The 16,841-nt window shown below is 41.4% G+C and overlaps 2 protein-coding genes across 4 annotated transcripts; one reads left to right on the top strand and one right to left on the bottom strand.

Moving 5' to 3' along the window:
* Positions 1 to 845: 845 nt before the first annotated feature.
* Positions 846 to 6,414, bottom strand: LOC128857203 (centrosome-associated protein Alms1a-like). The gene is made up of 5 exons (XM_054092847.1): positions 6,037 to 6,414; positions 4,734 to 5,982; positions 2,516 to 4,669; positions 2,291 to 2,439; positions 846 to 1,082 (listed from the first exon to the last, which is right to left on the bottom strand). Exons 1-5 carry the CDS (start codon positions 6,355 to 6,357, stop codon positions 1,020 to 1,022), a joined length of 3,936 nt encoding a protein of 1,311 aa, XP_053948822.1. The 5' UTR covers positions 6,358 to 6,414; the 3' UTR covers positions 846 to 1,019.
* Positions 6,415 to 7,805: 1,391 nt separating this feature from the next.
* On the top strand, positions 7,806 to 13,344 carry LOC128857202 (N-acetylgalactosaminyltransferase 7). 3 transcript variants are annotated; one of them, XM_054092845.1, is made up of 4 exons: positions 7,806 to 7,862; positions 7,919 to 8,373; positions 11,080 to 11,556; positions 11,631 to 13,344. In XM_054092845.1, the coding sequence occupies exons 2-4, from the start codon at positions 8,178 to 8,180 to the stop codon at positions 12,722 to 12,724; spliced, it is 1,767 nt and encodes a 588-aa protein (XP_053948820.1). In that variant the 5' UTR covers positions 7,806 to 7,862; positions 7,919 to 8,177; the 3' UTR covers positions 12,725 to 13,344. The 3 variants fall into 3 exon arrangements, with proteins under 3 accessions (XP_053948820.1, XP_053948819.1, XP_053948821.1); XM_054092844.1 differs by having other exon boundaries at positions 7,814 to 8,373; XM_054092846.1 differs by lacking the exons at positions 7,806 to 7,862; positions 7,919 to 8,373 and adding an exon at positions 9,562 to 9,733.
* Positions 13,345 to 16,841: the final 3,497 nt, after the last annotated feature.

Raw genomic sequence — 16,841 nt, 5'->3', positions numbered from 1 at the left:
GCAAGCGTGTTCAGTTTTCATGCAGTAGATTGTGTTTTTTGAAGGCGTCGCTTAGTATCTTCATCATACCTTCCTTGTTTGCAATCCACAATTGTAGTTAGATTGCTGCTGTAGCTCGAGATGGGGTAGTTCGTTAGAATGTGTTCTATGCTAAGAAGGGTATTACACCGCCTGCATTCTCGTGGAGTTACACGGCTGTAGTCAGATATGAATTTTGTTATACCTACTCTTATTCTGGCTATTGCGATGCATTTTGCGCGTGAGAGATCTTTGTGGTAGTTTGGTCGTTCGCAGCTGAAGTTGTGGGTCCTTAAGAAACAGGTTGACGTTTCCCACAAGCAATCTCTTCATGTTCTGAGATACGATCAATGGAAGTTTGTCAAGACAGTGGTTAAGCAAGGAGTCTCCGCTACGAGTGGGATGTTAAACGTTTATTTCGCAGATTTGTCCGCTAGCTCATTGCCTCTTATTCCCATATGATCTGGTATCCACACTACTTTGATTTGGTTCTGTCCATTAGTTCTTCCCATTACATATCGGTGCGTTTCACTGTTTCTATTTATTAGCGATTTTAACACACTCAAGTTACACGAGAATATGATAATAGCGTTTTGTGGAAGAAGAGCTTGATGGATTGTTTCGATTGTCCATCCGTTTTTCTTTAACAGCATAAGACCGTGATTCTTCGAGTAAAGAGCCATCGGTATAATAAAAAAAAATATCAGCTTTACAGTTTGCTTTATATGTTAGGAAAATATATGCAGCTATTTGTGCAGAAATTTTGGACCACTTTTATACTTATTGTGTGAATTGCGTAAAATTTTAACTAATTTTCCTTAAAGTTACTTTAAAATTACACCACACTTTTCTTTCTTTCTTTCTTTAACGTTCAACACATTTAGCTATATTTCATTTTTGCTTTATTTACTAAAAATTAAATTCACTAAAGAAATATATTGTCTGCAAAAAAACAAGGTGCTCCTCCTATTCAACATTCGTTCATAGTTTGGTTACTTCCTTTAAATGACTGTTTTACTGTGGTTTAACGATAACTTCCCAGTGCGCGCACGTCGCTGTAAACGCTGCAAAAAAAAACAGATTAATATTTCAAATATCTAAAAAAAAACACATAGTATAACTTAAGGCGAATCTATTAAAGGTGGTGTTGGTAAATCAGCTGATTTGTTTTTGAAGTGAATCTTCTTAGGCGTCGATGGACGAGCGAGAATGGCGAGTAAAATTTCAAGGCCATGCAACGTTTTGGTCATTTTCGTTCCGCGAGCGAGAGAAAAGATATAACGTAGAGAAAAGAGAGAGAGAGCTATATCTTATATATATCATAGATACACTTTAGGCTATTTTTCCTTGTGGTTGCTAATTTCTAGTGAGAAAAAACACTGCCTACTTTTTAGCGCTTGTTTGTTGGTGCAAACTTGTAGGAAATATATTTTTGGTGTTATATTTCCTTGGTCCCTACTGTTTGGGGCGTTTTTTGGTCCCAATTTTTTTGGCGTTTTATTTACTTTTATTTTTTGGCGCTTATTACCGTTTCCTGGCTAGTGCTTGTGCGTACTATAAAGTGCTATCCATTCCGGTAATTTGCGCCATTGCTGCGGCCCTGGAATCGCTGCGTTTGTGCGGGTGATAAACGCTCTGAGCAGTGCGCGTTGTTGCCACCGTTTGTGTCCGGCGTTTACCTACACCGGTCGACCCTTCCCCGCCTTTTGTAAATTTTGTCTATTTGTATTCTCTGCAAATGTTCTGAATTTATATAGATATATATTCTTTCTCTCTTTCTCTCTCTCTCATTCTCCCTCGGGTCTCTCTCTCTTTTTTTGTCTGCCTTGAAAGTTTCACTTCTGTTATGTGTACTACGTTACACGGACTTTTTTTCTTTCGCCGTGTCCATGTGGCTGTCAGCTCAGAATGAAACAAGGCGAATTTTTTATTCATTTTCTAGTTTCTTAATACTTTGCTTTGACAATCAAACGCACAGAACATTGTCGTTGATCTAGTGCCACCACCTTTAATTCATGCGCCTTGGTATAAGTGTAAACAAGGATGATAGACATCAGGCTTGCTCGTAAGGTATGGTGAAAAAAAATTTTTTTGAGGGGAACTTTGGATTCTGCGTCATTCATGTTGTGTTTCACTAAGCTAGAGCTAAATTTTATGAAACACAAAACGCATGCCGTCTGCATATCCGTCAAATTCGCTCAGAGCCGAATAACGGTCTGCTACGTAGTACCCCTCTAAAAATCGTTTCTCCATGACTCTAAGTACAACACACCTGATTGAAAATATCTCTGATTAACCGATTTCCATGCCGGCGCCGTTCTTCGCGTGCACGTTCTTGCTGCTTCACGACCTCAGGCAAATTTTTGCAATGTCGCTGTGTCATCGCCTTCATTTCTTTAGTGGCGAAAATGCGTAAACGTTCTAAACATGGATTAAGAAAAAGAATTATTAATAATAGCACAAAAGAGTATATAAGTAAGGTGGAGAAGAAGCTTACTTGTAGCGGGCGGTGGTAGACGTTGCAATCTTGTGTCCAACGAATTTTCACTTGCATTCTCCACAATATCTCTTAATTCTCTCTCCCGTTCTAGGCGCAGCGCTTGTATCTGATTAAGTATGGCTTTGCGTTCCTTTGTTTGAGCAACGAATTTCGGATTGGCACGTTCTAAGTAATCTTGCAGTGCGCATGGCTGCCGTTCGTCATCCCTCAACTCATTGCGCTCGTCACTCGGTTTCGAATCGGAGTTGGTGTTCGATGTGGACGTGACCGTGTTTATTGTGGTAGTAGTGGACGTTGTTGTTTTCTTGTCGAATTGTATAACATAAGCTATGGCTTTCGGTTTTACCTGCACACTAATCGATTGACCCGAACAAGCCGGTTGTGGATCATAGGTAGCCCAGTTTCGTGCATTCATCGATTGGTTGTAGTCATAGTGCAAACGTCTACCGAACACCGGTTGTGTACGACGTAAAGAGGCTCCAGTTTGTATGCCAACTCCTGCAATACCCGCGCCTACAGCAGCCACGTCATCGTACTGATGTGTAGTTGTGGTTGTTGAACTTGAGGTGCTGGTTGTGCCCATTGGTATTGAGACTTCCGAAGAAATGCAAAATATGGACGAGGTTGATTGTTCGCTGTGAATGGTTTGTGTTTTTTGAGCATAGTTGACTGCACCGCTCTGGTGAGTTTGTGTGCGTGGTGGACACGGCGGACATGGTGGGCAGTGCGGTTGTGTATGTTGTGGTCTTGTAAAATTCGTTTGTGGTTGTCTTCTGCCCATGTTATTGCGCTGCTGTTGGCAGTATGCTTGGTGATATGGGCGCTGATCTGAGACACACCTACAGTAGGCATTGTGTGTGTTATGTGGCATTGAATAGTGGCCAACTGGCGCATTTGTAGTGCTATGTGAAATTACATTGCAGCGTTGCTGCAATTCTTGAATAATCTGCTGTTGCTGTTGAATTAGCAATTGTTGTTGTTGATGTAGCAGCGACTCGTAATGAATGCGTTTCTTAATGCGGTATTGCTCTAAAAATTCGCGCTTGCGTTGCTGTGCAAACGAGCCAACACTCTCGCCGTCATTACTGTCACCGGAGGGTGTATCAATTTTGGAACGCTGCTGCTGGCGCGGTTTGGCAGTGGATAGTTGTTTCGGTGGTGATGCCGATGGTGTTGGCATATTAGACGCATCAGCTGCGGGTGGCAAAATTTGTTCTTCGTTAGTGGTAACTGTTTCTTTCATAGTACGAAAACGTGCTTTACCAGCCACTAAATTGTCATAAATATTTGTCGCCTCTGCGGGCTTATCATAAACGATTTGGGTTTCACGCCTCCGTTGTTTTGAACGTTTTAATTTCTCATCTAATTCCATTACATCTTCGTTTGATTCTTCAATTATCACTTCGATTTCCTGCATCGGTTGTTTATCACCACTGCTAGGTGCGGTGGTTGTCGCGGATGATGACTGTTGGTCCGAAAAGACCGTGTCGTACAGTTTATCTACTTTTTGTGCAGTTGTGCCATTCTTTTCCAAATGCGTACTTTCCACTTCATGACTCTGCTCCCTATTCGATTTGGACAATAGACAACGCAAAGTTTCCAGTCGTTCAATTTCCGATTGTATCCACTTCAATTGGGTTCTTCGTTCGGAATCCATTTTATCGGTATCCAAGCATTTCATTATTTTGTCTCTCTTAGCGGCATTGCGTGCAAATTCCAACTTTTTTTCTTCGTATTCAATTTCAGACTGTGTCATGGGATTCAGCCATTCGCGCATTGTCGAATGCGCTATTTCGTCCATATCTGTGTCTGACGCGCCCACACTTTCCCTGTTAAGAAGCGCCTTTTGTGTTGTAATATCTTTGGATGTTGTTGTGCTAGTTTTAGATGCCGACGAGTTCTTGTCTGAGTGGTTATCCAACGTAAACTGCTCACCTGTCTGCGGGTTTTTATGTTTTTCTGATTTGTCTAAGTTTTTATTTATGTTATTAGCTACAATATCTGTCAGTTTTGGCACATTTTCATTTTTATCGTCCGATCCTGCGCGCACGCGCACAGGCTTTGCTTGCATTTGTACATCCTTGGTTCTTTCTTTAGCAAGTTTTTCCAATGCTTTGGCGGAGGTTGTTGGCGGTGATGGTTTCTTAATAACTTTAAAAAATATGGCATGTAATTAATATAAATAAAAGTGTATATTATTCTTCAAAATGTATACCATCTACATGAACAAGTTTTTCGCCAACCTCGTCGCTACTTGTATCAGAAGCCTGATCACGCCCTAAACCGCTCATATCTGCTGAAGTTTTTGCTGTCCGCGCAATCGTAACAGTAGAAGCTGATTTGAGTGTTGCCTCCATATTTTGTTCGCACGCATTACGAGACTCACTTGCATTTGATTGCGTTGATGCAACGCAACTGCCTGGAGCGGTTATACCTTTGCCATTATCCGTATCTATATTGAGAGTTGATATACGTTTTACGATATCACGCACAAGTTTTTTCTTTTGCCGCTGATTTAAGCTGCGAGCATCTATCAGCGAACAAAGCAGTTGTATACCCAAATCTAACTGGGGTGAGCTTAACAACGAAGAAGAAGCTGTGGTATTTTCCTTATTCTCGCTAAATACTTCTTTTATGGTGTCGTGTATTTGTTGTAGGCTCGTTGCTTCAGCATTTATCGAATTGCTGTTCTTTCTTGAGCCATACACTTTATTGGACGCCAGCATTTCATGAATTCCTGCAATGAAGGGATGCACATACTTTGGCTGCTCCTTGGCTTTCGTGCACTTCTTAGGTTCGCTATGTAATAAGACTTTTTGAACAGCAACTTCACCGTCTGTTGTGGAATGTGCTGATCGGGAGGAATAGTAATCGAAGCTACTGGGCGTTGCGGTGCCAGCAGCGTTTGAAGATGTGCCAGATGCAGTAGACGAAAGAGTTACTTGTACTTCTTTTGAGGTTAACTGCGGGACCTTTTGCACTGAGGTTTGCGCATATTGATCGCATCTCTTTTGGAGTGACATTGAAGTGCTTTTGCACACGAGTTTGTGTCGTGATCCTGTCTTGGCACTATTGTCACAACTCTTAGTATCCATCATTGTGCTAGACGCTAGAGGTGGTGTGCTTTGGATAGATGCTTGTTTTTCCGTTGACTTCTCTGATTTGTGTGTTTTTTGTTGTTTATCTTGCTTAGGTTTTCTGATTCCTTCATCAGTAATGTTGACACCTTTTTTCGAGCCGCTAATGCATGAAATTTCTTGAAAATATTCTTTTAATACAGACCGTTCCAAAATGCTTATGTTGCTGGTTGATTTAGATTTTTTATAGCCCACATCCCCTAATGAATCCCATTCGAGCCGTCTGTGTGACTTTGCTACCGAGTCAGGTGTCTGAGTTTGTTTTGTGTGCGCACTTTTATGGCTAGTTGGTGGTGGGGTGTGCAAGTCAGGGGCAGATGATGTGCACTAGATGACAAATAACAGTTAAAACAATCATATTTTTATTTAAGTTCAACTCACTTCATTGGGTTTCATGCGTTTTTCGCTAATTTTTTCAGTTTGCATTTCAATTGGAACAATAAATTCTTTTGTTTCGGAATCGCTTTCGGTTGTGGACTCCGTATCTTGATTAAACATTCGTCTGAATACGCGTCCTTCATCTTCACTGTGACAACTGCTGACGGTTGTTGTGCTGCGGCTTCTGCTATCACTATGATGTTCGCATGGCGAATAAAGGCGCATATATTTTTCCAGATCCCGTTCCTGTCCGAATTTCAAGTAGTATTCTATTATTTTTTCATTGACCCGGGAAGTGCGCGGAAGATGCGCGCCTTTACGCATCTTTATTTACAATTCTTAAACTGCCATTAGGCGCGTTTTGTAAGTTTGAATGTAATTACGTTTTCTTCTTCTATATGCAGATGACATTCACACATGATTCAATTATTATTTATATTTGAATCATGGAATTCACCATGGGAGTCTTGTTAATGAAAGTGTAATACCGTTCCATGGTGAAACAATTTTTAGAGGTGTACTACTTAGCATACCGTTATTCGGCTCCGAGCGAATTTGACAGATATGCCGACGTCATTCGTTTTGAGTTTCACAAAATTTAGCTTTTTATGTTGAATTAAAAGGAGTATGTAGTCGCTTTGCATTAGTTACAAGTATCAATAAATATCTTGAGACCGATACTATGATCTTTAACAAAAAATTATAACCTGTTCACCAGAGAGTGTTGTAAATAATCGTAAGAAAAGTGATATGTGGAGTATAAGCCCGGGTACATTCACTAATGGTGAAGGGAGACAAATAACAACGTTTTCTACATTATAACGTCACGAAAAAAAAAAAAAATAATAAAAAAAGAAAAGAAAAAGGCGAACAGCCGACATAGGAACAGCCGATATGCAGTTGGAGTTACAAGAGTACGACGATAGTACAAGTGGAAAGGGTTTTCATTATTTCATTTCATTCTGGCATCCTAATGCCCACGACGAAAGAAAACAAAACAAATCAGCTGAGCTACTTTAATGGATTCGCCTTGGTATGAACGATAGGAGCGTATGATGTATTGCACCAGATAGTTTGAATTTTAGATAGATCTTATCTATTGCTCCAATCCATATCCATCTTACCCATTGCTCCAATGTAACGGCCAACAAGTTAAAACATAGGCATAGGGTGTTGACATCATCAGAAAATCATGAATAGATTCAAAAATCAAAATAAGAGGTGTCCAAACAACATACGAATATCTCTGCATGGGAAGACAAATGTTTTATAGGGTCAGCTTGAGTTAGGGAGATGTATTTTATTTTGATGGATACTCAAGAATAACTGCCTCATGAGCTAACAATTTTTGTGCCTTAGCAGACAGTTTTTCAGTGCTAGTTTAACTATGCTTCCCAGTCAAACCAGAGAAAAGCAGACGTTCATTCGTTAACAAAACTCGGCTATGAAATTACCAATAAAAATGATTAGGAATCAGGTTAAACTCTAATTGGTTTTTAGGTGGCGAATATTTCTGGTCAAATTTTTTTAGCGGAATTATAGTTAGGAATTATACCTTCTTACTTTTATATGCTCTTTACCGAGAGTTCTAGGTATACCTAAGTCCCCAAAAATCCGACGTGCCATGTCCATTTCCTTTATGCTGAAATTAATGTTATAAATATTGCACAACAAATCGCTTGGTCAGCTGTTGTAAATTCCTTCTTTTCAATTTTTTTCACCACGCCTTATTCTTTCATTTGCAAATACATTTCTTTAGTCCGGCAGCTTTGTCAGAGGAGCAGCAAAAGGTGTATTTAGAAAAATTACTAGCTTCCATTCAGCTGTGTGTATGTTTATTAGAAAAATTGTACCAATGAAATTGTTAATGAAATAAATTTTTTAGCCACAACGTTTTAGTATAAGTGTATAAGATCAGCCTTAACTGCATTTAATCGAAGGTGACGCTACAATCTTCTCACTCAATTGGTATACTCAGGTTGTGTTTTGTTACTGGTTTTCTTGGCATCAGCTTGGTCGTAATTCGTAGGCAGCTTGAGCCGTGTTTGCGACACGTCGACATATTCGAATGTCGGCTACCAGTGCAATTGTTTAATATCACCGAATTTAATACCGTATTAAAAAATTTTGAATTTTCATCAAAAATGCGTGTTAGCAATGTACGTGGTGGGCGCCTGTGCCGCATAGCCTTTTGCTGCTGCATTATAATACCGCTTATATATCTGCTGGTCACATGGAACGACACCAAGCGTGGACTAAACAGCTACCACAGCAAATTTTCTCGATTTCATCACCAGAGATTGGAGGGAAGGCCACGTGAGGTGCCAAAGCTGGTCGAAGGTATGTCCACTCATACGCATCAAATAAAAACTAATTTCTTTGCATATTTATTTTGTAAGTAGATTTTAACTGCTTTATCATAGCCGGCATTTCTTAAAGTTCATTGACAGACTTCGACCTTGGTATTGCATACACAAACATCTCTCTAATCTGATACAATAAGATGAAAGAGAAAACCCTAATCAATTGTGGTTTTTAAGATATTGAGTTTTTTTTGTCAATTGAGCGCTTGTTTTATACTACTAGATGCTCAGACTAAAAACGCTTCTAATCCGACTGTGCATTTGTGTATAAAAAAAGTTACATACCATTTGTTATTTTTAAGCTGTTAATGATTGCAGTTCAAATAGTTATTTGGAGCCGATAATGAAATATGAAATACCTTCATACTTAAGAATTGCCTTTTAATTAATATTTTAATGGCATCAAAATGTCACTGACAAGAGAGAGTGTGCGGCGCCAAAATGTAACCAAGTTGAAAAATTTACCTTCACATTTATTGTGCTCTCTACAACATTCAGAGTGACATTTTGAAATGTAAATATTTAGTGTAATGAGGTGTGAGTATTTGTGAAATGCAAATATATTGGTAAGACAATGCTCCGTCTGATTTTAAGGCATGAGTTAAACAAATTGTACAATTGCATATTTAATATGAATAGCAACTTGAATGATAACTTAAATATTAGTGAATATATTCGTCCCATTTCGTTTTTTTGTTTTTTTTTTTATTGTAAAACAATGGATTTTGACGAGTGTATGCGTTGACTAGAAGAGCGGCAGTGAAATGCCGTATATTATGTGTTTTTGTTTTTTTACTTCTCTGGGTGAAGGTATTTTTTTCTTCCCCTTTTCTAGGGGAAGATCTAGTAGATCATCAGCAACACTTCTAAAGAAATAAAGGTAGAATAGACCATAAAGGAGGTGCAAAGGAATTAATATTTATATGTCTGTGAACTTTTGACAAAACAACAACAAAAATTATAGTTTAATTAAACTGTATTATTCATAGCAACATCACATTTATTTAAATGCTAAATAAATAAATTGAAATTGGAAAGTTTATTTTAGTTATTGCCTTGACAAAATTTGGCAGATATGTACAATAAGACAGGCTGAACAAATAAGCTCGCAATTAAGTGGGGACTTTGAATCGTTGAACGCCACATTGCAGTAAATTTTAAAGTTTAGATGCCGAATGCCTTCATAGTACATTCAGCAGCATGCTGCTACAAAAACAACTGTCGTTTTGTGAATAAAAATTTGCTAAAAAATTTTCTAAAAATTACTGATGACTGCCGACCGCAAAAATTATTTGCCGTCTGTTGGGTGAATAATTGTGTCAAATGCTTTTGGCAAGGTTACGTATAAAGTTACTGAGCCTAATGATGATAAAACAACAACAACGCGAACCTTGGGAGAGCTTGAGAGAGAGAGGGAGATAAGACTGTTTCTCACCTGGGGCTTCCAGGCTTCAGTAGCTAAACCATATTCTCGGTTTCTTCATTTCAAGTAAAATTAGGGGCCGAGCGTTAAGTTGACATATTTGGTGACATATTCTACTCCCGCTGTGCCCAGATATTTATTATTATAATGGTTGTTGTTGTAGCAGCATAGAAATTCCTCATACATGTACGGGGAATGCTGCTGAAGTGACAGTCCTTGGCCGGGTATAAAGCCGGGTCGTTCCGGTTACGTAGACCCAACAGTCGTGGGAGCGACCGTCGATGCCGAGGCTGTGCGCTGTAATACAGGGTTGGATTTGGCTTATACAACTAATATTCTTCAAAATAGGACCCTTGAGCGTCAATACACCGCTGGTAGCGGTCCTTCCACTGCAGAAAACATTTTTTAAACTCACCCGCCGGAATCGCGTTCAATTCGGCTGTCACAGTTTTTTGGATCGCCTCGATGGAGTCGAAACGCCTCCCCTTCAGCTTTCTTTTCAGGCGCGGGAACAAGAAGAAGTCCGGAGGGGACAGGTCTGGGCTGTAGGGAGGGTGGGGAAGCACCGGAACCCCCATCTTGGCCAATGCAGAGGTGCAGAGGAAGGAGGAAGGCGGTGTGCGCCGGCGCATTGTCGTGATGAAGGTTCCAATTGTTGACGAAGTCGGGCCGAACCCGGGCGACGCGGCTTTTCAGCCGATGGAGCACTTCTTTGTAAAATGCCGCGTTTACAGTGTTTGTTTGCGTCGTCGAAGGTCTTCCAGATCGCTGTTCCTCTTCGACGTCCTTCCGGCCTTCCTTGAACGACTTCTGCCACCGTTTTACCTGGGCACTGGACAGAGATTGGTCCCCGTTAGCCTCCTTGAGTAGCCCAATGCTTTCGGTACTCGTTTTGTTTTGATTCGAGTAACGTTGCTCCAATGATCGCTGCATATTCGCCACTGCAAAATCCTAACACACTTTTAAAACAGCTTTCACGCGCGGAGCGATGTTGACTGCACTGCTGTGGCCAGCGAACTGTTTCTAGTGGAAGGGGAAGGTCCAACGATAATTTCCCCCCACCAGTCGATTCGATTGATCGCTGGGCAGATGCTCCGCGCGGGCTACGCCAGGCTCATTACTTTTTAATCAAACCCTGTATCAGGAACATTTTATGCGTAATTTTTATTGATAATACCTCAATTTGACCTATACGAAAACCAAATTTTTTTTAATCCTATTTTTTGTATTTAAAAAAAACCATACTTTGACTACTTTCAGGACTTGGAAATTTCGAGCCGAAAAATGTAGAAGAGCGCTCCGGACCAGGCGAGAATGGCGAAGCATATCAACTCTCGGCCGATAAGAAAAATCGCGCAGATGAGTCGGAAATGGAGTATGGCATGAATATTGCGTGCTCCGACGAGTTATCAATGCATCGTTCTGTGCGCGATACCCGTTTGGATGAGTGCAAGCATTGGGACTATCCGTACGATTTACCCAAAACCAGCGTCATTATTGTTTTCCACAACGAAGGATTCTCGGTGCTTATGCGCACAGTGCATTCGGTGATTGATCGTTCGCCAAAACATATGTTGCATGAAATTATTTTGGTGGACGATTATTCGGACAAGCAGGACTTGCGTGAGAAATTGGATACATACATTCAACAATTCCATGGCTTAGTAAAACTGATACGTAATAGCGAACGCGAAGGTCTCATCCGTACACGCTCTAGAGGTGCACAGGAAGCGAGCGGTAATGCAATACTTTTTTTTTGTCTGCTATTTTCAACTTTTTTACAACATTCGCTTCTTTTGTTTCACCTACAGGCGAAGTCATTGTTTTCCTCGATGCGCACTGTGAGGTGAATACAAATTGGTTGCCACCGCTCTTGGCGCCCATCTACCGTGATCGCACCGTTATGACGGTGCCCATTATTGATGGCATTGATCATAAAACTTTTGAATATCGCCCGGTATATGGCAGCGATGCGCATTTTCGTGGCATATTTGAATGGGGAATGCTGTACAAAGAGAACGAGGTGCCTAAACGCGAGCAACGCCGTCGTGCACACAACTCCGAGCCATACCGCAGCCCTACACACGCCGGTGGGCTGTTTGCCATTAATCGAGAATACTTTCTGGAATTGGGCGCATATGATCCCGGTCTATTGGTGTGGGGTGGCGAAAACTTCGAGTTGAGCTTCAAGATATGGCAGTGTGGCGGCAGCATTGAATGGGTGCCGTGTTCGCGTGTAGGTCACGTTTATCGCGGTTTCATGCCATACAATTTCGGCAAGCTGGCGCAAGCCAAGAAGGGACCCTTAATTACAATCAATTACAAACGTGTCATTGAGACATGGTTCGATGATACGCATAAAGAATATTTCTATACCAGAGAACCGCTGGCGCGCTACCTCGATATGGGCGATATTAGCGAGCAGTTGGCGCTGAAAAAGCGCTTGAATTGTAAATCTTTCCAGTGGTTTATGGACAACATTGCCTACGATGTGTATGACAAATTCCCAGCACTGCCAGCCAACTTACATTGGGGCGAATTGCGTTCCGTGGCTACAGATGGCTGTCTAGATTCAATGGGCCATCAGCCGCCGGCTATAATGGGACTCACGCACTGCCATGGTGGGGGTAACAATCAGCTGATACGTTTGAATGCCGCCGGGCAATTGGGTGTGGGCGAGCGTTGTGTGGAGGCCGATCGTCAGGGCATTAAATTGGCTGTATGTCGTTTGGGTACAGTGGATGGACCGTGGAATTATGATGAAAACACGAAACACTTGCTGCATCGCACGCACAAAAAATGCGTGGCGGTACATCCGACAACACAGCAACTGTTCTTGGCCCATTGTGATGTGAACGATGGCTATCAGCAGTGGTGGTTCAAAGCAATCAAACCCAGGTGGTAAAAAAAAAAAAAAAAAAAAAACATGCAACGTACTAAAACGCAGCGCGCGGGTTTCATGGGACATTCATATCGGACGTTGAGGAGATCAGAGAATTTATTTGTTAAATTTGAAGAAATTTTAATTGATAGAGATTTTAGAGAGCTGAAAACGATGTGAGCCGTTTTTATGATGGAATTGAATATATTAAATATATTACTTACAGCGCGTGCTTCTACACAAATGCGCGTATAAATGGAGAGTTTGCAACGAGGGACTGTAGGTTTGATTATAGAAAATGGGCGTGTGCTCTTGCAAATGCAACAGCAACGTTGAGCTAATAAGCGGTAATATATTGATAATTCTTGTTGTTTTGAGTGGTCGGCTCATGAAAATTGAAAAATTAAGCAATAACTAGCAGTTGTAAAGTGTGAAAATCAATCATATGTGTATGTAAACATTTAAGTAGATACATAAAATTAAAATTTTACTGAATCGATGACCGTTCCAAGCGTATAAACGCTAAAGTTTATTAAGTTTTAAATAAATCAAATTATAAAGGGCCTTGGACAACTACAACTCACGCTGACTTTTTGGCGTTGAAGACCCTTCCTAACATTTTTATATGTATGTATGTATGTACTTTTTATAGTAGATACATAATGAATAATGCTTCAACATTGCCAATTATTCGTAGAAAATTTTACGAAATTTTATCTTCCAATTATTGTTATAATTTATTACTGTTAGTAATATGTGTCCGTTAGTTTCTTCAAACGACTACTATTTAATTTAAGTAAACTTTCTAATTTGATCTGTGTCTGTGCACTCTTCATCCACTTTGTGTATATTTCATGTGTGATAAGTAAAAAACGTTCATTTATCGAATGTGAAGTATTTTGTAGACATTCTATACACACATTCACCTATTTTATTTATTACTTACTTTTAAAGGAATTGCAGCAATAGTTAAGTCTGAAAAACTTACAATAAAAGATTTTAATAAAAAATTATTTGATTTTTTTTTTTTAATGCTTACTGGGAGTTGGGCGGTTGTTGATACCTAAAATGTATAGATTATCTACAGGGTTTGATTGAAAAGTAATGAGCAATCTGGAAGGCCTTAGACGACGCAAATAGACGAAGATGTGAACCTCTGCATTGGCCAAGATGGGGGTTCCGGTGCTTCCCCACCCTCCCTACAGCCCAGACCTGTCCCCTCCGGACTTCTTCTTGCTCCCGCGCCTGAAAAGAAAGCTGAAGGGGAGGCGTTTCGACTCCATCGAGGCGATCCAAAAAAACTGTGACAGTCGAATTGAACGCGATTCCGGCGGATGAGTTTAAAAAATGTTTCCTGCAGTGGAAGGACCGCTACCAGCGGTGTATTGACGCTCAAGGGTCCTATTTTGAAGAATATTAGTTGTATAAGCCAAAAGGTTTAATAAAACTGCTTAAAAAAATAAGGCTCATTACTTTTCAATCAAACCCTGTACATTCATTAAAAAGTAGGATCTTGAATATCGGTTCCTGCCTCTGGCTAGAGACGGGCATGTGCAAAAAAGGTGCCAGAGTAGGCACTGAGCAGGGAACTTCCGTGGAAGTACCCTGTGTAACCTGCTCTTGGCTGAGGTCTCCACTCCTTCCATCGAGTTGCAAGCCGACGGAGAGATTGCGCAGGCACTGCGGACGAGTCGTCAACATTTTCGTTCCCAGCTGGTGCAAATCGCTTCGTCGGCCTGGAACTCGATGTGGGTGTGGAGTCACCAGAACGTGATCTTTTTGAGGTTGTCTGTTCGGGGCCAGGCGTATTCGACAGCCTCATCGCCATGAACCGGGCTGTTTCCAGCGGTTTGCTCTCGGCGACTAGGGTTTTTAGTCGCTTGCGTTCAGCTTCGTACAGCTTCACCCTGTTTCCATGAGTATTTTTGTTGTTAGCCTCATTCTTCTCTGGACCAGTTTCCAAGAGATTTCTCTCCTGTTCCGAGGAGATAGACATTCCGGCCCACTCCTGGCTAAGCAGAGTGTGTATCTTTTTCGGCTCGTCGGCAGAGGGAACGAGTGCCGCTACCCGCAAGTCGAGGTCCATTATCTCACTCTGGAGATGAGCCCAACTGCCTCCTCAGCCAGTGTTGAATGGCGAACAACAGCCAATAATGGCTAAAATATGCATATTTGATGATGTGCAGTTCGGCTTTTTTTTCAAAACTATCCATAAGATAAGTTTCTTGAATCAAAATTGCTTTTTTGTCACCCATGGATGCCCCCATGGGAAGGCTATTGAAACTGTAGGTTCGCCAGACCTTGTTCGGAGTTCGCTATTAAGCTTGACTCTACCACGTCAAGCAAACTCACCGGCATAGCTGTTCCACCGTGAGTTTAGGGGTTTTTTTTTTAAAGAAGCAGTGATTTTGTGTTCGCCCCCCGCTCTCAAGACCGTGCCTTGAAAATGAGAGGTGGAGGCAAAATCCACCCCAGGGAATTCCTTCTCCCCCGCCCGGCTATCGGTAACCCAAACCTGGCAGAGACATGACCGTACTGATAAAGGGTTATTGGTCCTACTTATAGCCGCACTACCCCGAAGAGCTGACCAATTAGCTGGTGTCGCCACCAGCTAGCCTAACGACTGGTCAGGAATCGTAGAAGGTATACTTTCAGCCTGTGCGCTGTTTTAATTTTTTAACAACCTTATCTGGTCGACTTGTTGGTCCGCGAGAGGTATTTCATTTCTCTCAATCCACCTAGCTATACCAGAGAGGGATCCCCTATCCGCCACTTGGGGACGCGCCCTGTAGGGGTTACAACTTCCTTTCAATAGCGTTTATTTCCGCTTGAAAAATACAACAGTGATCCGGTAGTTTAAAGACTTCATTAGTAGAAAGCTCTTCGCAATATAACCCTGATCCTACACTGGTGTCCATCCGTCCGTGTAGATCTTAACGGGTGCGTTGGGTGATGGATCTTTTTCAAGCCTTTCCAGTCTAGAAGGGATTTTCATTAAGAAATTCCTTTCGAAGCAGAGAATGGGAGAGTGATAATCACAATCACTGGGCACATCCGTATAGGAGTCTAAGATGGTTGAATGTCCATTGTGAGCTCGCTCTGAGCCTTAAAGCAGAACAGGCCGCTGAGTATTTGCTGTAGAGATCTAGGAGTTTCTTTTGCCCCAACGGGCAGTTTCTTGTTTTCCCAAGCAATCCATGATAGCAGGAGGCAAGTACAGTAGAAGCTCGATTCTTGAACGTAACGAAAACTGGGATCCGTACAAGTTTCGAGGTTGTTGCAAGTACTGAGTTGTTTTTTGCCATACAAATTAAAAAAGTTTTTTTTTTATTGAAAGAAATACAAGTTTCTGTGGTGTTATTATATTTACTCCCAGACTATGACTCCATATGACAAGATTGGCTTTACAATGGTATTATATAGCCAAAAAACAACGCAACCACCTTTTGCCAATTGCGCCCTTGCACCCATACAAGGCGATTGCTGCCTTCCTCACTCTTTCGTCAACATTGGGCGTTCATGAAAGCTTACTGTCAAGGCTAATACCGAGGTACTGCACCTTATCAGAAAGCATCAGCGGAGCGCCCCCTAATGAGGGAAGTTGAGCTCTGGGTATTTTATATTTCTTCATAAATAGGACAAGCTCCGTCTTGAGAGGATCCACCGACAGGTCGCAATCCGTTGCCCATCTAACAACTACGGCCGCCGCAGCCGAATGGGTTGGTGCGTTACTACCATTCGGAAGTGCGTATGTTCTAATCTCCGTGCATGACACCAAAATTAAGAAAAAACTTGGCAGGTAATGGCAAGCCTCCGAGTGTTTTTCTGCCATGGAAAAGCTCCTCATAAAAATTATCTGCCGTTCGGAGTCGGCTTGAAACTTTGGGTCCTTCCATTTGTAGAGCAACATTAAGACGCACGCCACAAAGTTGAGCGACGGAAGGCTTGTGGTCGATGCTTTAATTTCCCAGGTTGTGGTTTTCTGCTTTCTAAGGGATAAGTTTCATTCGTACAAAGTTCAAGAATCCATTGCTCGATTGCATGTGCTGTATTAGAGCCGTGCAGTTCGGAGAAAAGCAAATTAACGATATTTGGCCGTCGAAGCTCTTTTACTTCTTTAGGAAGACCTCCTCTGTGTAGG

Source organism: Anastrepha ludens, chromosome 3 (genome assembly GCF_028408465.1).
Source record: "Anastrepha ludens isolate Willacy chromosome 3, idAnaLude1.1, whole genome shotgun sequence".
Classification (NCBI taxonomy): Eukaryota; Metazoa; Arthropoda; class Insecta; order Diptera; family Tephritidae; genus Anastrepha; species Anastrepha ludens.
Note: the sequence above shows the minus strand (reverse complement) of the source record. Positions and strands in the feature narration are given on the sequence as shown.

Bases quoted from the DNA above. Each gene is read 5' to 3' on its own strand.
- LOC128857203 (XM_054092847.1), bottom strand. From the start codon at position 6,357: ATGCGTAAAGGCGCGCATCTTCCGCGCACTTCCCGGGTCAATGAAAAA. The intron at 4,670-4,733 runs GTATACATTTTG...TATTTTTTAAAG, and splicing joins AAAACTTGTTCATGTAGATG to TTATTAAGAAACCATCACCG. The intron at 2,440-2,515 runs GTAAGCTTCTTC...ATCCATGTTTAG, and splicing joins TCTACCACCGCCCGCTACAA to AACGTTTACGCATTTTCGCC.
- LOC128857202 (XM_054092845.1), top strand. From the start codon at position 8,178: ATGCGTGTTAGCAATGTACGTGGTGGGCGCCTGTGCCGCATAGCCTTT. The intron at 8,374-11,079 runs GTATGTCCACTC...GACTACTTTCAG, and splicing joins GGTGCCAAAGCTGGTCGAAG to GACTTGGAAATTTCGAGCCG. The intron at 11,557-11,630 runs GTAATGCAATAC...TTTCACCTACAG, and splicing joins AGGTGCACAGGAAGCGAGCG to GCGAAGTCATTGTTTTCCTC.